Genomic DNA, 22,987 nt, shown 5'->3' with positions numbered 1-22,987 from the left:
ATGTTGCGACATGTGTTGAACAGGCTGGCCAAATGCTCGCAACATTTAAACATTTTCAACGCAACATGTCAATGTGTTGTGCCCCAGGCCCCACGCACGAAACAAGTGGACCTAGCGCAACAATGTTCCGTGAATGTGTCCACACAAGTGCAACATCATAGACCACTTTCATAAATGGCGACCGATTTGATATTCTATTGTATTTATGTTAATTGGACCTACTGGCCTCATTTTGGTTAACATGTTCTTTTGAATTTTGTGCATTGCAGCGAGGCTAGAAAGGCTTATCAGCATTAAAACAAAAGAATATTTTATCGGGCCGCCATTATGAAAAAGGTCTATGCCCCATCCAAATTGTTGCACCAAAAAATTGACCATTTTCAAATTTGATCCAAGGTGTTGCGTTGAAATGTTGCGAGCGTTTGGCCAGGTCTTTAGGCTTAAACATCATTTTTTAGGCCTAATGTTAGCATCAGTAAAGGTTTGGGTTGTTTCAGCAGTGGTGAAAGAATGACCTGCAACCTGCAGTTTATACCCTTAATTTACGGAAAGGAAAAAATATTACGGTAAGTCCGGTCTTCTTTTTTTGGGGGACTCAGAGGGAATGGAAAATTCTAATCTTTTAAGCTGCACTTACCTAAGGATATCCAAGGAATCTAAACTGTCATTATCAGAGTCTTCAGACTGCCAAAAACAGAAACAAGTATCTCAGTTTCACTTGTTAAACTCCAATGACAACGATAGCAAAAGGTAGGGGTGAAAAAAGCAAAGCTGGGTGTTGGGTATTCTCGGTTGCAATAAGCAACCGCTTTATTTGCTTTACCCTGTGTACATCCGCCTCCTTCTCGATGAACACAGGCTATACTTTCTTTAGGTATTGCTATTTTTTTACCTTTTAGAAACGCTATTGTTTGTTGAACTTAAGCTCCAATTCTGTATGTTTTCGTTCTTTTTACAGCGGTAAGCATGGGATATTACGTCGTGTAATTGTTACGAAATGTCCAACGTCAGTTTGAGGGATGGCCTTTAGTGTTGACCCTGTACTTCCTATTTTGTGAGTGTCACTTGACGCCCTGAAAATGGTAAAAATACAGGGGTGGATCGAGGGGGAGGGTGCAGGGAGTGCACACACACACACACACACACACCCCCTTCCTGGGAACACCTGCCAGTCAGCTATGCCATTCCTTACGGGTGCACCCCCTGCTAAGAAAAATCCTGGATACGCCCCTGAAATAATTTCATAGTAGCACTTTGACCTGAACCCTAACAAAAAAACAGTACCGCAATACACATTATTGTCTTAAAGGGGCTAGGTCACGCTAATTTAGGTAATTTTGTTTCATTTTGTTAATTATTAGTTCTAAACGTCAAATTGGCAAAGCAAGAATCTTTCATTTGCAAAATCACAGCCACATAACAACTGAGAATGATTTTCCAGTTTTGTAAATGACATTTTGATATAGATTGATATAAATTTGATAAAAGGTGGGCCGACGTTTTTCAAATTTACCCATATTCAATCCACTTCAATCCTCTCCAGTTTTGTCCATCCATGTCCCTTCTTGGCTTCCCTGTGTTTTGTTAGAGTTCTTCTATAGTTTTGGGCAGTTATTTTGATATTTTAGTTAATTCTATGATCATTCGATCAGTGCTGAAATTGCCTAAACTTGCGTGACCTAGCCCCTTTAAGGAGAGACCTTGTGATGTGTATGCAACATTGCATTGGACATGTGCGAAATTCGCGTTCTACAGAAAACGTTAGCACACAATGTGAATGCCCTTCCTTCCATTGCATTTCAAAGTAGCTTGGCTGGTTTGCAGAATTATGTGGGGAAAAAATGAAAAAATGAAAATTTGCCATTTTCCATTTTGTTTTTGTTGTTGTTGGCCTTGTAGATTTATTCCTACGTACTTTAGCAAACGTTTCTGTGGATTTTTTTATGTTTTGGCCATGCAAAACATGGGGCAAGCCAAAAATGAGAGGAGATGGCAGGCTATTTCAAATAACCCTCTCCACTCCCTCTTGTTTGTCTCACCCCACTTCTTGCGTGACCAGAACATCCAAAATATTGTGTGTTCCCCGATGGAAATGCTTGCTATGCAAGCTACGTTCAAGTCTAACATGATCATCTTGCTTGGAGTAGTTACAACTGCAGATCAAAATATGTCTTTTGGATCATCGGAAATTTCAAGACGGAAGCTGTCAAATTTGTTGTTTCATACAGAAGTGCTTTCCAACAAGGCATTCAGAACCAGATTAATGTCATTCTGCAAGTAAATACAAGGATTGAACTACAAATCCTGTAATTTTATACTGTAGGCAAAGGACAGTGGAAACTTTTTTAGTGCTGTGTAAATAAGGTGCACTTTTTTTTCCCCAGCATTTCAGGATTCACTGAATCTGGGCCCAGATTACTACGCACAGGACAACCATGCTCTAACTGCTTTAAAGCTTGCTATTCCTTCAAGTAAGGTGCGTAAAGATTTTTATGTCATGAAACAAGTTTCATACTCACGATTTTTCTGGAGCTTTTCTTGTCTATCACTCTTTCAACTCGCTTCTGAATACGATCAGATGCCCCAAGAGCAGCCCGGAGATTGGGTGAATAACGACTCTTGAACCGAAGCACTGGATCACTGAAGGTTTTATAAGAGTCTTGCGAAATGTCAAGGTCATCTAGGGCATAGCTGAGATTACGACTTGGACTTGATGATCTGTATGATCGAGAAAGAGACATTGGTTCTGTCGCTGATCGAGTGTGAGCTTTACGTCGAGTTGACAAGCTTGATGGAAAATCTTCAGAGTACTTCCAGGCTGCAAAATGACAAATTTTCTTTTAGGTGTAAAAAGCCAGTTTTGTACACACAGCTTGCAGATATAACAGATTATATAATAGGCTCAATAATACATGCACTTTGACTGGTTATATGAAAAACTTTTGATTCTTTACTATGTAAAACAAATAGATCCCATATTGCCGTGAGTGTTCAATAAAAGATCACAGACAATGTCAATCAAAATGTGGCCAGAACATCAGTGAGACACTCAGTGCCACTTTTTTGTTCTTAGAACATTTTGACTTCATCTGTGACCTATTACTGAACAGGCGCATGACAACATGGAATCCATTTGTTTATTAAAAAAACAGACAGTACAGAGAGGTAGAAAGGCCAGGTTACAAGAGGAGAGGGCTCTCCCTATTATGCTACCCCTGTCCCTTGCAAGCCTATAACACAAGGAATTTCAAGGTGGACAACCATTTAGGTCTTTAACCCCACCCATCATTTCTTACGTGCAGTGACCAGACAGGAAACATTGTTTTCCTATTGGTCTGTTTTAACTGATTCTGATGGACTTTTGTATTTCTCTATGAATGCACTGCAAGGTGGGCATGAATGAAATGGACCAATATTTTGTTTTCTTTACTGGGTGAATGACACATAATTTTGTTCAACAAGGACATGTATCTTTTGCAAACCTGGTAAGGGTTGAACACTGGACATCCCAAGACGGGATGGCGATGTGGACCGTGGCCTCCTGGTGGGTGACTTGGATCTTGATTGCCGTGGCTTGGGACGAACAAAAGAGGTAAAGTCACGATTTTCCAACAAATTTGTATCCTTGTGACGCACAAGAAATGGCGTCTTGTGATTTACAACAGTATCATCAGGTCTAGGAAGACTGGTTAGGTTGCGCCGAGATGGAGAGGGAGAACGTAGCAAGTGTTTAGACCTGGAAGGAGAGATTGACCTCCGACTGACACTAGGGGTACTGTTTGTCAAGACATCGTCAACACCAGAGTCCTGAAATTAATAGCTAGCCTTTAGTTGTTATGTGATACTTTATTTTATATCTGGAATTTTATAGAAGTAGAAAATAAAAGAAAAAAGCTTTCTTTGACTCAAATTTGAAAAATGCAAACTTTATTTTGCAGAATGGACATCAGTGTTATAAATAATAATGTATGACACAGTGCAAAATTAGCACTCTGTTACATTAAAGCAAGTTGGCAAGCAGTCAGTTCAGCAGTTTAACTGCAGTGATTGTTAACAGAATTTTTAAAAGGTCTTTGACAACCTTCAACACTCAGTATAATTATATGTTATTGTGTCTCTGGTGAAAAAAGCTCCACAAGAACACAATGAGCGCATAACAATCTGCACGCTTCTCCCTCTTTACCATCCTGACGCGGCAACCAGAATAATTATAAGAAACTAACATTACCCAGCACCTTGGTGATGTGTACATACAAGTATGTCACAATAAATAATTGAATGCAACAGGAAAATCTGAAAAAAAGCAGTGTAAATTACTGCAATAGTCTCTAATGAATAGTTTTGACCACTATGTTGTAGCATCAGAAACTCAAAAGTGTCCTTTGATGTGTTGATGGAAATGGTGGCAAAATATAATGCCTGGTAAACATGTTATGATCTCTTGAATACATTAAAAGGATATTACATGGCTGCGCAGGATTACCAATTTTATCTTTGAGTGCTGATAGTATCTCCCATGAGCGAGTGAAGCAAACAAGTGCGAGATGCTATCAGTACAAGAAGATAAAATTCGTATCCCCAAGTGGCCATGCAATGTTCTGCTTATTTCATACACACTGATGAAATGTCCAGATTAAAAATAATATGTTTCATTCATTTTTCAAAAGGGCGAAAAAGTGGCCATCATGCATGTAACATGCATTAGATATGACAATTACGAAAAACAAATCATGATAACGTTAAGTTGAGAAAAAGTCTCGAAATAATTGTAGAATTATAGTGTAAATAAAACCTCTATTAAGCGGCTACCTTTTGGCTGTCCCGATGACAGTTCTCCGTTTGTTTTCACCTCTATCAAGCGGCCACCAAAAGTTTAATACACTTAGTTTGGCTTTGTCTTGAAAACGCGTTGAAGTGAAATACAGTCCGAGATATGTGACGACAGATAAGAACATTCAAACACACCTTTATTATGTTTTGATGTACACTTCCGCTGTCACTATGCTAAGTAATACAGGTTTTTGTGCGTCGGAGTCAAATAAAATGAATTCTCCAATAATAAGCAAGATAATTTGTCCTTGCATGGTCTTCTCCAATTATTTGAGTTCAAATCCTTCTGTTTTAAGCGTGGATTCCAACCAGTGAATTGACAGGTTGTCTCCCGTGAAGTAGTATTCACTTCCAAGCCATATGGCCACCACCTCGGTTTATACGTTTTCACTTAATACCTGCTTTGCCATGATTTGTTGCTCTCTTGAGAAATTCACTAAGCCATATTGCCATCAGTTTCGGGACATAATTAGCATTGATTGGGAAGGGGGGGGGGGGGGGGGGTCAGGGAGGGGTGCTGAGTTAGCAATAGATTTATTGTGAAAGTGTCTCGACACTTTTGTTGCAGATTGTAGTTTCGTTTTTACATTCCCTCATAAATATCAAACAGTAGCTACACCTGTAATTGTTAATGGTTTTCTGTTCCGCTCACGGTAAAAGAATAAAACGTGATGACAGATACACCTGTACACTGGGTGATTGTTTTGAATCACTTAAACAGAAGGAATTATCCTATAAAAATTACACATTAGGCAATCAGAGCTACATGTATTGTAAGCATTTCCTGTGACTACAAAGCGGTATTTCTTGGATTTCCAATAAATACAGAGCAATACCGTAAAATTCCGGTTATAAAACTCCGTGGTTAGAAGTCCATCTAGTTGGAAACAAAAAAAGTGTCTGGTTATAAGCTCCCCCTCCAGTTTTCCTTGTTTTCTTAATAGTTTTATTAAGAATCTTGCAGAACCCTGTACTACTTCAAACACAAAATTAGGAAAGATTACGGAACAATAATAACTGAGGGAATTAAGTGCAGGAAGCCTCCCTGCCGTGAACCAGATGAACTCTGAGCTTCCGGTTTGTTGCGTTCCGGTTACGTATACGTTGTTAAGTTTTTTTTCTTCTAAAATTGAAATGTATTCGATTTATAGAGAGGCTTGAAAGTTTAATTTAAAATTAGTAAATTAAAAACGTATTTCCATCAACTCTGCTGTGGCTCATTTCGAAATGTTTTTCTTATTCCGCTTGTAAGCCCCCCTCCCATCCCGGATATATGCCCCTCGATTTATAAGCCCACCCACAACCCCTTACGAACTTGTAGAAGCCCAGGGCTTATAACCGGGATTTTACGGTATTTCACAAAACGGCTTCCCTATCAGACCCTCCAATTTGAATTCAGCTAATTTTGAATACATAATTACTGGGGAATGAGCAGGAAACAAGTTCTTGTTGTGAGTCCCCAAGAGTCTACACGAAAGCAACAAGTTGAAAATCTCAAAACACACATTGGAGAATTGAATCAGTTCTTAGTCCTATCATAGTTAGTAACTATGGTCTTATGTGATTTTTTTAAACAAAGTACCTCACGACTAACGAGGAAGAATTGCTTTTTTGTCACCGATAAGCACAGCAGGCAGAAAGTTTCTTCCCAGACTTTTGATCACTTCCGATAAAATAAACGACGCGAGCCGCGAGAATTTCCGGTGATTGATATGGCATAACACAAGATAACATCGCTGTTGACAGACAGGCGTTCTTTTAAATTTAATCGTGTAGCCACTTAGGGGTTTAATTTATTTGGTTTAGTTTTATTTGGTTTATTTGAGGAGGCAGTGTGGCCGAGTGGTTAGGGCGCTTGCCTTGAGATCCGGAGATCCCGGGTTCAAGACCCGCTCTGACCACTCGCTGAATTTGTTCCCTGGTAGTCCCTGGTTCAACTTCCCAGCTGCACTTGTAAATAGCCAACTGGTTTGCCTCCGGCCAGTTGGGATTCTTAACAGTTGTAATTGTTGTGTTCTATTGTTTCGTTGATTATTTCATTGGCCCTGAAAAGCCCCTATGGGGAGCGGTCAATTAAGTATTATTTTATTTATTTTTTTTATTTTTTAATTGATCTGGTGATTCTTGATCTGGTTTTACCAGGAATCCATCATCCAGTTCAACCAATTCAAACACAATTCCTTCTCTCTGATTTCATTCACGGCATGACTATTCCGGGGGGTGGGGGGGGGGGGGTTAGAGGGTAGGGGATAAAAAGTACCATAGCTGAAACAACCCAAACCTTTACAAAAATGCTAAAGTTAGGCCTAAACATTATCTAAAGCATAGTGTTTAGGCCTAAGGTTAGCATTTTTGCAAAGGTTTGGGTTGTTTCAGCTATAGTACCCTTCACCCCCTACCACCCACCCCCCGAAATAGTCATGCTGTTTCATTCATTGCCCTAATATTTTGAAAACGGTTATTGTTTTATTCTTCCAACATTTGGTTTGTTTTACTTATTTGCTACTTAAGGAGGCTCGAGAGGCTTTTTCATTGCTATAGTGTTTGTGAAACGATGAAAGATAACTAAGAAGGATATTTCATAGTGTAGGCAAACTGTAAATATCATTCTAACCATATTGTTGGGTAATACTTTAAGGGCACTTATGACGTCATGTCGGTTACCATGGCAACACGCAGGTCCACAAAAAGGTCCTCTAAATTTCAGTTTTTGGAAATTATCTGAAAAACCTAGTAGGTGTCCTACCGTTTTTATTTCTTTGTTGGAAATCTCCCTAAATTCTTTAACTTCTTAGAGAGTATGACAAACCTATACATCGAAAAAGGGTGTTTTATAGTTTACAGAAAATTGTACTAGATAACTTTCCCTGAAACCTTTTTTTTTGAAGTGCCATCGTGAATGATACGTGCACGCAAAAAATCAAGATAGGTCGCCGAGAAAAATCGCAGGTTTCATTTCCAGTTCACGCGATTTGACGCCGTATTTTCACTTCGGGTGTGTTGCGCGTGCTACTCAGTTTTCATTGAAATTTGATTCATTCAGCTGACGCGTGTTTCTTAATTATGGCGTGTGCAGGTTACACGCACACGCAGCGAAAAACCCTTTTGAGTGTCCTTAAATTTTACCCTTATTTTTTCAATAAAATATTATTACGTGGATTTCGGCATCCACGTCTTAAAACCGGGCTGGAGTCTTTTTTTTTGTTGGTAGTCACAAATGTGCATACCCCACGGATATTGAATTAATCTCCGATCGGGTGGGCTGATTTGTATTCCCTACGGTATTTCCAAACTTCCCTGTCCCGAGGAGAACTCCTATACATCCCAAGCCATCACGAATTTCCTCTGCTAGCGCGTTAGACCACTCGGCCACCGTGACACCCTTCCGTCAGATTGGTGAAAGCAAAGATTTATAATAGAATCTTTCCGCCCGCCATGATTGTTTCAGTATTAAACTATTCGATAAAGTGGATAGATGCTTTTTCTTTGAGAAAGGCAAGCTTTAAAGGTAAGGAGAATTTTCTACGTTATTTCTAGATCTTGCTTCGTACTTGTGTGTTCCACTGTGAACATTATTATTTTGCATATAACGAATACTTCATTAGAAGTATTTTGCATAGAACGAATACGTACTTCAATATTTCTTGGGAACCAGTTTGTTCGCCGTTTTGACGTAGAAAGAAAATAAGAAAATAGCTTTGAACGGCCAAACAAGATAAAAAATGAAATCAAGTTTAAAAAAAGACGAATTAGCTGTCGCCTTCACGGGGACTTCGCAGCCGTCCCCCATCCAAGTACTAACCTCATTCGGAGGAGCTTAACTTCAGCTGACACTTGGACTAGCATCAACGATTGTGATCTTTATGTTAAATTCGCACATACATCTTGTCGAACTTTATAACACTTGAAAGAAAAAAAAACGCACTAACAAAAACCAGGTGTTATGCCGTCATTTTGTCACAGATGTATCCTTTGTTTCGTGAGTTGTCAGTAAACACGCAAGGTATAACTTGATCACAGGCGGCCGCTAAAATCGATGTCACTTCCGATTTTGCGATTTTACTTGTATGACCAAAAGTACGATAGAAAAATTGAACTCTGATGGAACGTAACAATAATCTCCCGAAATGTTTTTCGCTGATGGCAAATTGTTTTATTCTCGATCGACACTTCCTAAAAGTTCCTTCTGCTCTCCTTAAAAACTACATATTAATATTTATTTACTTTTTCGTCAATATTTGTTTTGCATAAAGCAGGCTAGCAAAATCTGTACCTTGCTTTGTTCGCATTTTTGAGCGTTAAAATAGAATTTTTGGGCGTATGTTCCTGACAGCAAAAGTCGCATATTTTAACGTCCCCCATCCAGATAACCCCGCTGGAAAGGGAAAAAAAACTTTAGTAACATTGGTCTCCTTCCAAAAAATATATAAATAAAAGATCCCGTATCCTGATAACCTGCTAATAGGGCTTCGTTGTTTGCATTTGCAAATTTAGTAACATTAGTAATGAGTTTTTACAACAAAAAACTTTAAGTTATATTACAGATGTATCTTTCTAGTAATATTTCGCCATTTTCCGAAGTCTACCTGTACTTGAAGTTCACTGTAACTGGACAATTTGTGTTAACTGTTTGCGCATTCCACGGATACGCCCTTGCAGGCGTCTTGTTTCCTAAATTGTTGGTGTCAAGATCTCCTTGGAAGCGTAATTTTTCGCTGATTGTGTAATATTTATAGGAAAATATGGTTATTAAATGGTTTTCTATAGAATATGGGTGAATATTTCACTTGAATTTTGTTACCTTGCATACAAAGAGCCTTAGTAACACAAATTTCTCTTGAAATATTCACCGTTCCACAGAAAACCATTCAATAACCAGTAAATATTTGCACAAAAGAGGAAGTCCCCAGGGATTGTTTAGGTACACCGATATGGCTACCTTGTGAAAACAATCTAAAAGGTAACTTTAAAAAGTTTAAACCAAGAAAAAAAAGTGCTTATTACAGGGGCTGTGTCACGGCAGCGCAGTTTATTTTGCGTAGTTTTACCAATTACTCACCGCTCCTCGTTGCGCAACTAAATGTTAACCTAGCGATTATCTTAACCGATACCTGAAGGCTTAAGGTGGCTTACTACAGTTTTCCAAGAAAAAGATCAAGATTTTCAAATCTGTGAAATTAAAGCAACAGGATGTCTCTTAATTCTGAAGTGTTAGTCACTGCAATTTGATGTAAAATGTAATTTTCCCCATTACATTTTACATCAATTGCACTGACTACCACTTCAGAAGAGACATCCTGTTGCTTTAATTTCACACATTTCAAAATCGTGATCTTTTTCTTCAGAAAACATTTGTAAGCCTGGTTTGCCACCTTGATAGCGCCAAAAGACTGTCTGTTGAGCAAACATAATTTCAGTTAAAACTGTTATGCTGAATACTTGGGGGGGGGGGGGGTACTTGAGTCAATTTTTACTGGGTAGGTGCCCCTGGCTTCTCAGAACCCCAACCCCTTTATAGTCTACTTTATAAGCCAATTATAGACCCCATCTCAGTCACTTTTGGGTAAATGTAATTTTAGCGACCCTAACTTAGTCACTTTCTGTTTATGCATAGACCTTACGTAAAGCCTTTTGATTATAATTTCAAAACGGAATGTAATGCGATTAGAAAAATATTAAATCAACAGCACTACATTACTTTCTGTAACAACTTTTTCAAACCGCAAATCTTCCCATTTTTAAATCCCACTAGCCAGAATTTTCTTATCCCCAAAATCCCGACAATTTGCAACTCCATTCTAGTAGCTCTGTCTGAAACTCTATTGAAACTGCAACCCCATTATAGTCAATCCATGAGTCCTGAAAATGTGACCCCAGCCATTGGCACATCCCCATTAGACCATGAAAAGGAAGTATCCCCCCCGCCCCACCCCCTGGGGCTGAATAGTTTTCAAAAACGCCAATTGCAATCTTAGTTTTCCAATCCCTGCCTCCTTTTGTATTTGCTGTTTTATTCAACCTTCCGTCAGTGCATAACTATTTACTCTTAATTTGATTGCCAGTTATATTAGTGACGCTGCCCCTTAAAGAGGCAATACAAGTGATAATATACTGTTAGTGAGATGTATGACAGGAAGATTCCAGATATACATGTCCCAAAATGCAAGTCATTTGATGCACACAGATATCAATAAGCGTCATGAAGTGTCCCTTGCTCTTTTCACCAACTTCAACATCACTCATGTCTCGAAATACAGAGAACGTCACAAAGCGTCCCCTAAATGCTCCTCCTCAATTGAGGATAAAAATAGCTCAACAGACAACTGATTAGAGTGTAATGTGAAGTGCTAGTTTTGTGCCCCATATGAAACATGTGAGCGTTAGCCCTACTAATGGAAATGGGCCCACACAAGGACACAGAAAAACTCTGACCAGGGTGGGCAATGAACCCACGACCTTCGGGTTAGATCACCGCTACTCTACTGACTGAGCTACAAGGTGAGACGGGAGCAGGCCGTGGGAACTGAAGATGGTATGGCCAAAAATGCAAATGCAAGTAACTAGATGCATGGGGATTTCAATACTAGTGTCACGAAGTGTATCCCCTCGCGGAGGGGTTGGCGCAGTGGTAAGATCTCTGCCTTCCAACCCTAAGGTCCCGGGTTCCATTCCCGGTTCTGCCGAGACTGGAATATTTGGCGACCTTCTTTCCCGCTAAAGTTCACTCAGCTTTCCATCCTTCCGAGGTCGGTGAAATGAGTACCAGCATGCATGGACTGCTTAGAAGCGGCTGCAATTTGCGCCTGTATATGCTTCCAGTCCGCTGGGGGTAAATTGATCATTGTAAAGCGCCCTTGAGACGTTAGTGATAAGGGCGCTATATAAATGCACCACTTTACTTTTTACTTTTTACTTTACTTTTCCCCAACTTCATAAACTTCAACATTACTTGTGTGTCGAAATACATACCACTTATTAATCGAGAGTGAGGTCATAACAGGGAAATCTCAGACCGAGGCCTTGATGTATAATTTGACCGAGTGATAGTGAGGTCAACACGTCAAGGCTGAGGTCTGCGATTTCCCTGTAATGACCGAACGGACAAGGTTAATAAGTTATTTATTATATGGCCTTTTTAGCGCTCAGTTTTGGCCTGTTCTTCATCCTTTGGATAATAAAACTCGCTCTCGCTGTGGCTCTCTTTGTCGCTGATACTACTACGGTAGTATTGGTATGCTAGTATTTCTTTCAGTTATTGAAAATGTAGTTGTACTTTGTCCATATTTTTTGTTTTTTTTTCGCCCACACGCTCGTAGCTTTTACTCGCAACTCAAAAAGCCGTCAACCCGAGCAAATTTTTCACAACGCCTGGTCATTATAAGAAAATCTTTGCCCGCTCAGCAGCCAATCAGAGCGTGCGTAGTATTGTAGCCATGTAATAAAGACAATGTCACAGAGTGTCCTCCAAATGCTGCTCTTCAAGTAAGGATAAAGAGCTGCATAATTACCTGTACAGTGTACTCTAACCCAAACATATCGCTCTAGTCTTTACCCGGCCTTATATTACCTTACATGTATTATTGAAAATACTATAGGTAGCAGAGGCTTAAACTTAAAGGGAAACTTCGTGTTGGGTATCAAAATTGGGCATGCATCTTACTACTTGCATTTCTAGACATAAGTGGAAGATTCAGCTGAATACTGCCAGAATACAGCACCCTGTTGACCAGCAATCTAATACATGTAAGTTGCACGGTTTTTAAATGTCAAATTATGAGAGCCGTGAATATTCTTAATGTTTTTTAATGCAACAATGTGTTGGGAATGGTGATCAGGAATGAGGAAGCTCATTATAAACTGCAAACAGTATGGCTGATTGATTTGTGGTTGTTTTGTTTCCTTAGGTGTTCTGAACCTTACGATGATTGATGTCATTGCAATCATTTTTTGAAAAATTTCAGGGTGTTCAATGTTTAACAGTTCACATACATTATTTATATTTATTGACAATACATGTACATCACTTACTGAAGATGCATAGTCAGCAGGATCTGGTACTTCCTTTATTGTTGTCTTGGTGGAAAATTCTAACCGTAATGGTTGCCCCTGACAAAGAGAACATTAGTTTGTTCATTCAAAATTAATGAAAGCAAGCTAAGGTACATGTAGCATGTGTTAAAACCTAGTTTCATTGGCCGAAGCAGAATACCATAATGCTCTTTGTTTGTTTACCCAAATTTTGAACAAGCATTGCTTTTGTTTTCTCTTGGGACCATTAAGCATTGTAAGTCCCAAGAGAAGACACAGGAAACAATGCTTGTTCAAAATTTGGGTAGACAAACAAAGAGCATTATGGTATTTTCCACTTCAGTCAATAACTGAACTTTAGAACTCTCTGAAAGCTAAGTGGTGTAGCATCTGAACACGTAAAGGGAAGGTTGTACTCCTTTATAAGCACTTTCAGTCATAGAGTATGAGAACTAATTAAAGACAGCCACACACTAGCCAATTTTTTGTTGTAGAACTGCAAATTTTTATTGGGGTCAAATCCAGTTAAAATTTGTCAGGCCATCAGCTTGCTGCACACTGGCAGATTTTTTGTTGCATTATCATGTGGATGCTTGGCACTGACTCATCCAAAGCAAGATCATGGCACCATGTTGGGAAAAGCGGTTGCTGACGTGACTCTCATAACGCTTCCTAATTGGTTGTGGCATGTGCGAGCCCCGGCAATTGTCTTGGTCCACTGCATGCTAGCCGACATGGCCAACAAGATATTTTGAGATCTATCACTGTCAGATATTGTCCAACAAGCCCTGATCTTCTCACAACAGACTTGTCTGAATTCACCGCACACTAGCTGACAAGTCAAGAGTTTTCGTTGCCTGACAAAAAATTGGCTAGTGTGCAGCAACCTTAAGAAAAGCGCATGTTCTTCCCTTTTATGAGTAAGGCAAATCATTATCAAAGGGTCTATCACCTCAAAAAAACCTTTTTGCTCCACAATCTAACACTAATTCTTTGGTTTGATAAACTCTCCCCTGTCAAATTAGAATTAGCTCTTAAAAGTGAAAAATGGTTGTCATTTGATCCACAACTGTGCAAGGAAGAGGACTGGGTTTAATAATGGGTTGATGTCACACATGTAGACTATGTAATTTGTGACATTGACCCAGTATCAACCCATTCACCTTCATTACTCAGTCATTAATCAAACTACACGTATGGCCACTTTTCCCCTCTTTCAAAGTGAATAAAAACGTGAATTTTTAAAAAGAAATTTGAAAAACAACAATATCATTGGGACAAAGTGAAAAGGTTTGTTGAGGTGATAATTAAGCAACTTAATATTCCTGAACACTGTTCGTAAAGGACAATTGGTCTATAGGAAAGCCTTTCTCTCAAGCAGGATTGATATTAGCTTTGTTCTTGGATTTCTGAGGTTCGGATTAAATCACCTTAAAACCTTAATGTATTGATTGTTTGCGAATGATATATCCACTACGTATTTCATAAGCTTTCTTTTACCATCCATCAGTAAGTATCGAGAATATTATCGTTTCTGGGTCATGTCGGTTTGCTGTCGGTTAGCTGTCGGTAGCCTGTTGGTTCCCTGATGGTAACCTGTCTGTAGTCTGTTGGCTGACAGTCGACCGACAGTCGACCGACAGGTTTTTTGGGGAGCTCTTCTTCACAATTACTGAATTATGGGCCTTGGACAAGCTGGTTTTAACATTTAAGGTGGTAAGTGAACAAAACATTTACGTCAAATTGAAATGGAAATCAAATGACCTTCAAAACCATGAATAAGGAACAAGTTTGGGTTTACACTTACTGTTATTCTGATAGGGTTAAAAAGAGACGTTTTGAAGAGCGTCACTTCACGGCCAGAGCCTGGATAGGGAGGAACTGCTGGATACAGGAAATCCCTTGCATTGTTAGCATAATGACCAATGACATACCCATCTGTGAAAAAACAGAGTTTCCATGATAAATCATAGGGTGGGTTCAGCAGTGTGTTCTCTTATTCTCAGAGTATTCTGGTTCTCCCCTTTCATCAAAAAACCAACCATTGCCTTCAAGTTTCTCAAATGAGAAGAGCATTGTGCTTCTCTACGTAACCTTGACACTTCACACTCAACATCATCATCATCATCATCATCACTTTCATGATTAACACGATTTCACTTGTTCACTATCTACAGGCTGTAAGTGTCTAGACAGGAAGTATTGTAAGACATTGGGCCACAATCTACAGCCCAGGGTTTCCTGAACTTTTTGTTCTCATTCCAAACTTCAGACCTACAACACATTTCTCACGTTGTGGCCTGATCCAAGAAGAACAGATTTTCATCCAGTTGGATATCCCAATTTGTTCTACCAAATCTTGTAACCTGTTTGAACCTATACCTGGTGCTCTGCCCACAAATGGCACACCTTTGTCTTGGTTTTCCATAGATTCCCTCCCTCTCTCCCAAGATCATGATACTGCAACATTTTAGTATTCAAGCATGATACTGCCACATTTTAGTATTCAAGCAGATTGGGAAATACACCATCAAAGGTCATACATTATCATTCATGAAAAATGAGAAAAATAAACCATCACTGTTTTTGCCTTAAATGTTGACTTTGCCCATATTATAATGGTAATAACTGTTGTTGTTGTTGTTATTATTATTATTATTATTATTATTCAAGTGGGCAGATGTGAGAATACATATCAGGTTATTGAAATTGCATCCAATGGAAACTCAGAAAAAATCCAAGTTCCAGATGGGATTTGAACCCATGGCCCTCCATTTACGGTAGACTACGGGCAATTCCTCTTTTGCCTCTTTATAGTGTGTAGTGCACAAGGAGAAGACAGGCACAAGAAAAAATGGCTGCATGAAATCTGGATTTGAGGAGGTTTCACACAGTCATTTTTCTTGTGCCTGTCTTCTCCTCTTGCTCGACCAGCCAAGCGGCAAAAGAGGGACTGCCTGCAGTCCACTCCAATGGATTCAATTTCAATAACATGTATTATTTTATTATTAGTATTATTATTTATTATCATTAATTATTTTTACAATCATCAATATCACTATACTGTTTGTTAAAATCTTATTTTACTCATTCTTTATTCTCTACTCTTACTCCTTTTTTGTGCCCGCCATCAAGCCACTTAGAAAAGAGAGCAACATTTGGAGAAAGGAAAGGAAAGGAAAGGAAAGGAACTTTATTTAAGTGTTTAGTCATTCTAGCACTGGAGCGCTAATTGGGGACACTGTAAACTGAAATGAACAATGAAAGTAAATCAAGTCAAATGTCGGTTTTTGAGGAGAGGGGAAACTGGAGTACCCGGAGAAAACCTCTTGGTGCAGAGTAGCGAACCCACAAACTCAACCCACATATGACGCCGAGTCTGGGAATCGAACCCAGGCCACATTGGTGGGAGGCGAGTGCTCTCACCACTGCGCCATACCTGCATCCCTGCACCCCTGCACCTGCAGAATGTCTGCAGTTCCAAAACGTAAGGCTGATTCTTGGGAAATTACATGTAGGGTTAGGGTTAAATACTTAGATACTTATTGTTGTGACAAAGCTGTTAAAAAAGAAAAACTGAAGAAAAAGTTTGTTGTAACTTAAAACTGAATAACCAACAAGACTAAACTGAAAGGGATAGGCCAACGTGTTGTAGCTGTTGGTTAAGAGTAGGTTTGTGCCATTTGATATGCAAAGCTTCTTTTATTTTACAGCTGTAATTTTAAAACATGAGTTGGCTGAGTCTAATATTTTGAAAGATTCACTGGAGCAAGAGTCTAGACAAGGGTTTGATGATGCGAGATGGTTGTACACATGAGAGGCCTTGTCAGAAACAAGGTGCTTACGTACGCGACTAGAGATCCATGTATGACGAGCGGTTTTGTCAATATAACTGGCATTACATCCAGCACAAGTAAATTTATACACTACGTGCGAGGGGAGACCCTGTGGCACAAAAACGTTCACAACACTTTAAAAGTAGAAAAAACCAACTTAATGTCAACATTAGTGCAATACATTCTGAGTAATTTCCTAAGCTTTTTTGTGTTACTTTATAAGCTCCCTTAGAGTAATATTTTTTCTAAAGTACTGCTGTAACACAATAAAAGCTTAGGAGATTAATTTGTTTGTATACTAAATGATCTGCATTCATGTACAAAAATATATTGTATTTAGACTTTTGCAATGCATTATTTCAGTCACTGAATAAAGCCACAAGCCCGGACAAAGTTTTTGAGACACATTACTTCTTCCTCCTTATGTAAACCAGTAAGAATAAAATACTAGCAGCAGAGATAAACATAATTTATTAAAAAATTCATTAATGTTAACTTGATTTATTATGCTTCTCTACATATATTTCCAAAAGTAACAATAATATTACATACATTTTTTAAGAACAATCTGAGTTCATACAATTATAATTACAAATTTATTAATTTGATGTTGCAGATCCCCCTCTCCCCCTAAACAATGTTGTAATCTCTGCTTACAAGCCAGAAGGCCCATCAGGCTGGCGCTTATCTCCAGTTTCCATAGCATGAAGTGACTAGGAGTATTTCTACTCCCCCCTGAACGGGATGCTAGTCCATCATAGGGTTACCCCCAGCATTTTGCCATTACCCATTTATACACCTGGGTGGAGAGAGGAACCGTGAGAGTAAAGTGTCTTGCCCAAGAACACAACACCATGTCCCCATGCCAGCCAGGACCCGAATCCGGACCACTCAATCCGGAGTCGAGCACTCTAACCATGAGGCCACCACGCGTCCCTAAACAATGTTGTACCTTGCTTATTTTTGTGTCTTCATAAACAACTTTGTCTTGGGTGGGGAAGGGCGAGGGCCAGGCACTGTAAAATTTTGGGCCTTTGTTGTAATTATTATTGTCCAAAAGGACTTTAAACTTGAGTATCTCAAGTCTCAACAATTTTTGTCCAGGAGATTGCACGTTTTTTTCCCTTAATCCAGCACTCTGAAGACATACTGGTCAATTTTTGATTGGACAATACATACATGTAGTTTGCAGATTTGTATCAGAGTGACATTTTTGGAACCCAATAGCACTTATACCGGTAATATTTTATTTTATTTTAATATACTGCAACTCAACTTATCTAAGTTAACAATATCACAATAACAATAGAAAGTCCACCCAAAGTGGATATCAGTGTCTTCTCATCTGCAGAGATTTTGCCACATACTTTAATTAAAGACTCCCAATATGGTCTATCAAATAGTGGATAATTCCATCAACCATGGGGTGCATTTGAAATAGATTAATTTATTTTTAATAGTTAAGATATCATACAATCATTTTCTACCACTATAAACAATGACCTTTGTAATCACATTAATTATTTATTTCACCAGACCATAAACTATGCAAATCCTCTCTGAATTCAATTGTATTCTTGGGGCAAGAAATCAAGGAAAAAGGTGCTTTAATTGATTTTCACTACCTTACCAAGTAGAATCAAACGACATTTCACATTGACTGGACTGAAAAAGAAAGGCAAGAGGCTGGAAAAGTAACCTGCGCATCCAATCATTAACCCTTGAACAAAACTATGGTTTACTCGGCAGAATAACATATCCTACTCCTAACTCTAGGCTTTGTTTTCTGCAGCCAAACGCTGAATACCAAATGTAGATTATTATAAAATCGCTATTTGATGGGTTACCATTGTACATACACTACATGTACAACTAAAAGCTAATCATTTTAGAAATCGGTGCTCAGGCCTCATTATTGCAGACATGCACGACCATAAAGCCCTATTTACATGAGGAAGTTTTCCTTGACAAGGAAAATAGGGAAAAATTGTCACGGATGGAATTTTTTCATGTAAATGGATGACAAGGAAAATGTGGCAAGAAAGAATAATGACATAAGTTCCCAGTATCATGCTCATTGCTGTCAAAAGATACAACAAAACAAGATAAAAGATAAAACAAAAGCCAGCTGGAGTGATCGAACTTCAAAGAGCTACTGGGACTGGAACATTTTTCTCATTGAATAACCATTATAAGTATACATGTAGCAAGCACAGGCTTAAAACTTGTCAAGGAAAACTTGGCCATCAGCTGTACACCAGCAATAGTAATAGACCATTTTACAGTTCTGTGCTCAGTTACCAGGCCGTTGAGTGAGGCTGGAGTTGACGTTGCTTATTGATACAAACCTCACTGCTTTTGTTATGTAAATCATGTTGTTGTAATGCTAACGAGTTTGTCTGGTAACCAAGCACAGAACTGTAAAATTGTTGCCGAGGGGGAGGGACTCCCACATAAAAAGGATGGGGGTGCTCCTCGTACCTTTTAGGGGTTAAAAAAGCGGTTACCTCTTGGGGTTGTCAGCCTTAAAAGGTCCACAATGGGAGCTTTAGGCAGTACTTTTTAGGGTACTGAGCCAAAAAATTATGACAGGGCACATTTGATAATTAACTATTTTTTAATTTTGTCTAATTAAAATCCATAATTTGGTACTTCTAAGGCGTGAAAAAATTTCATGCCACGCCCACAAGACACGATCTTGGTACCTCTTAGGGGTTGACTTTTCAAAATTACTGACGAGCACCCCCATCCTTTTTATATGGGACCCCCAACCCCCTGGAAAATGGTCTATAGTCAAGGAAAACTTTCTGGTGTAAACAGGGCTTAAATGAAAGCTACATAACCACTTGGCATTCGGCGTTTTGCAAAATATCCCTGCCCCATCATTTTTGAGTATAGGTTGTTAACCGTTTCACCACCAACAGGTTCCTAAGTTACAAGTGAAATTGTTTGATGTTGGAGTAAAATCTCATTCCTATTACTTGTCCTCTTGGGAGGCGAAAGTTTGAAGGAATTGGATTTGCAGGTGGTAGCTCCAAACTCATCTTGCTGATGACCAGCTGGATTTGTGTTACTAATAGATGGTACCAGAAACCCATAAGGGTTGAAACGTGTAACGCGCGTTCACAGCTTCCGAATATTCAGTGTGAACTGATTGGTTGAATGTTTCAGTGCTAAGTACCATATTCAGAAACCTCTTGCTCTTGTTGTTCCAAATATGGTACTTAGCAAATTGAATATTCAGAAGCTTGTTTCTAAGCACACAAGGGGCCGTTACATGTTTCAACCCTTATGGGTTTCTAATGGTACTGAATTCACCCTCACCACACTTGGTAAACAGACAACCATCTTCGACCCTTCATTTGAGTTTCTTATTAAAGCAGTTGCAGAGATTCCAACCTATGGAGATCTAAAATCTGGAGATTTTTCCTTCCGGTCTCCCCACCCCTCCCCCTCGATCAACCTACCCACTCCACTCCACTCCCCTCCCCTCCTCTCCCCCCAAAAATGCACCCACCCATCCCCCAAAAGCTCCTTCAGAATACAAGAATATTCTGCCGCCATTGTGAATTTGCTGGAAAAGAGGGTACTTTTGTCAATAATTTTTATTGGTTAATCGGAGATCCAATCAAACAATTGGTTATATGGCTATGATAGCTAAAGGAAGCCATTTTGTTTAGTTCTATTAACGTGTTTTTGAAACTCAGAGATGAAGAAATGCATTAAGAAACAATGAAACGAGTTAGAAAAAATCGCTTTTTTGTTAACTGTGGGGATGCAATTTGAGTCTAGAATGGAGAAACGTCTGTGAAAGGTTCAGAGTCGTTTTTATCCGGGAGATTTAATGACCTGTATGGGAGACCGGGAGATTTGTTCCGTATCCGGGAGACTCCCGGATAACCCGGGAGAGTTGGCACGTATGCAGTTGTGTTTATTTCAGTAAAGTTACTGTATGTACACAACCAAACAGGGTTAAGGCTTCAAAATTTAATGCTAAAATACTGTTGTCACCGAGTATCAATATACGTGAAGCTCACCACTTTACTCGCTAATATGGTACGTCAAAATTTTCCCACGATCAAAGCGTGTGATAAACACGCTTGTAAACAAGACAATTGCTTCAATAGCCCACTTTCGATTTAGTAGAATTCAGTCCTAAACAAAAGGCATCATCTCGAGGCTCTGGGGAATAAACTCATGCAAATCCTTACATTTATTCCCCAGAGCCTCGAGATGATGCCTTTTGTTTGGGACTGAATTTTAATGTGCTATTAATATTGGAAATTTCCATCATCGTGGGAAAAACTCATTTTAAAACCAATTTTAAGTGTAATGTTTTGGTTAAACAGGTGTAAACTAGGATAAAGAATTCTGGACGAGACACCACAAGCGAGAACAGAAACTATAATTGTTCAATTCATTAAATAGTCAATTCGAGCCGTCATGAATTCCAGTGGATCGAGCTATTTACAATCATGTGAAATTGACCACATGTCTCGAGGATTTATACTTGTTTTGTACTTGTTTTGAAACGATTTTGAACACTGCCGGTTCAACAGTATTAATGTAAACAATGTATTCTATCTTTTCTGAAAAGAAGTAACTGTTCACGGTCAATTGAGCTCAGCTGAGTGGAAATGCTAGGACAATTCTCACCACTCACAGTGTAAATACGTTAGCACATCAAAATTAAGAGTCGGACTATTAAAAAAAGTCTTGAAGTATTATGTCCTTACCGGAGATATAATCATCGTGTTGTCGAAGCTCCATCAATACATCTTCACCTGTGATGAAATAAACAGCGCTGTCAGTGATTCGCTTTGAACTTGCAACCAACGATCAAATATGGCGGAGTTATCTGATCAATGCAAATAACCTCAGATCCGATGTGCTCACCTTTGAGATGAACAGTCACATAAGCGGGATCTTGACAGCTCTTGAAGACCTTAAATATAACAACCAAGAGTGTCCCTTCAAACGTTCAATGACTATTACAAGCAACCGCTTGCAAAGGAACATTCCAACTTAACGTATACGTACCCGTTCGAAGCGCAAACGTTCATGGAAGAACAACGGAAATGTGGGTGATACCGACTTCGTGTTCACTTCCAAACCCATGCAGTTTACTTTGAGATAAAGATATCCATAGTCCCGAAGATGCGTTCCAGGACATGTTACCTAAACACGAAACAACAGCACAAAAGCTAAAGGAAAACTATGGTCGCCAACAGTATGCAGGCCAGCTTATAATTATATGTGGCGTCGTTAGCAACGACTAAGATCTCGCCGAATTTACGCTTAAACAATCGCTCAGCGATCTTACCGTGTGAATATCCAACTCTACTACGACTTTCATAGCTTTGCGGGGCATGTCCTTTTCATTAAACGAAATCGAAAACTCCTATGAACTGAAGAAATCTGCAGCCCTGGTGTAATGACAAGATCTATTCCGGCTGATCCAATCACGCATGATATGCCGCTCCGATAAAGACGCGATAGTTCGTAAACAGTCCTTAGCCAATCACAGCGAAGGAACCGGACAATTAAAGTTAAAGCACACCGTTTGTGACGTCACAGCAGCAAAGTTGTGAATCTCTCCGGGAGAATTTTGTAAATGAACAACAATGATTTGTACCTAAATAATTCTGTACCATAATAACGGAAAAAGAAAACCAAAAGTGAGGATTACAAGTAACAATTGTTTAACTTGCGCTTGTACGTGAAAAGAAAACTAATTTGAGTAGACAGGACTTCCTTTAAATATTGATCTGAAAGATTTATTCAGTTTAGGGTGTTGATATGGTATGGTATTTCATTTATCCACATTACAAGGATGAGTACAAGACTCATTTAAACGTGAACGTGCCAAATAAGTATAAATTCATACATATTAAACATAAAATAAGGTAACCGCATATCAGAGTTTCCTGTTCTAGAGAAGCTGTGACTCGGTATATTAAAACCCATACCGCGCACCAGTTGCTCAGTTGGTTGAGAATCGGGCTGCCATGTGGGAGGTCGTGAGCTCGAGAAAGTCCTGCCCTCGCTCAAAAAACTCTGTGGGGTGTAAAAGATCTCACACACTGATCGAAAAGAGCAGGTCACTGAGTTCCCGGTGTTGTGGTCTGATCTGACTGATTAGCTACTACGACTACCCACATGTACATAAAATAAAGACTTCCCCTCACTTCAAGAATTTTCAACTACTTTGACCTTTTATAGGTCAGAAACGAAGAACATGACCGGAACTCTTTTGCGTGTTTATGGTGTTTTGCAATACCCTTTTTTTTGTG

The 22,987-nt window shown here is 39.1% G+C and overlaps 1 protein-coding gene across 3 annotated transcripts in view; it reads right to left on the bottom strand.

Annotated features, from left to right (window-relative positions):
* The window catches only part of LOC138032214 (spermatogenesis-associated protein 6-like), a 37,963-nt gene extending 15,128 nt beyond the window's left edge, over window positions 1–22,835 (bottom strand). The window contains exons 1-9 of one of the 3 annotated variants that reach the window (XM_068879834.1): window positions 22,671–22,835; window positions 21,735–21,872; window positions 21,591–21,639; window positions 21,431–21,478; window positions 14,666–14,796; window positions 12,859–12,936; window positions 3,483–3,807; window positions 2,520–2,818; window positions 638–684 (exon numbers count right to left, since the gene is read on the bottom strand). In XM_068879834.1, the coding sequence (XP_068735935.1) occupies window positions 638–684; window positions 2,520–2,818; window positions 3,483–3,807; window positions 12,859–12,936; window positions 14,666–14,796; window positions 21,431–21,478; window positions 21,591–21,639; window positions 21,735–21,812 (1,055 nt within the window). In that variant the 5' untranslated portion in view covers window positions 21,813–21,872; window positions 22,671–22,835. Of the gene's footprint in view, window positions 1–637; window positions 685–2,519; window positions 2,819–3,482; window positions 3,808–12,858; window positions 12,937–14,665; window positions 14,797–21,430; window positions 21,479–21,590; window positions 21,640–21,734; window positions 21,873–22,017; window positions 22,184–22,670 lie in introns of those variants that run through there. The other 2 variants (XM_068879833.1, XM_068879835.1) reach the window with 2 other exon arrangements.
* Between the last annotated feature and the right edge of the window lie 152 nt (window positions 22,836–22,987).

The sequence above is a fragment of the Montipora capricornis genome, chromosome 14, assembly GCF_036669925.1.
Source record: "Montipora capricornis isolate CH-2021 chromosome 14, ASM3666992v2, whole genome shotgun sequence".
NCBI lineage: Eukaryota > Metazoa > Cnidaria > Anthozoa > Scleractinia > Acroporidae > Montipora > Montipora capricornis.
Note: the sequence above shows the minus strand (reverse complement) of the source record. Positions and strands in the feature narration are given on the sequence as shown.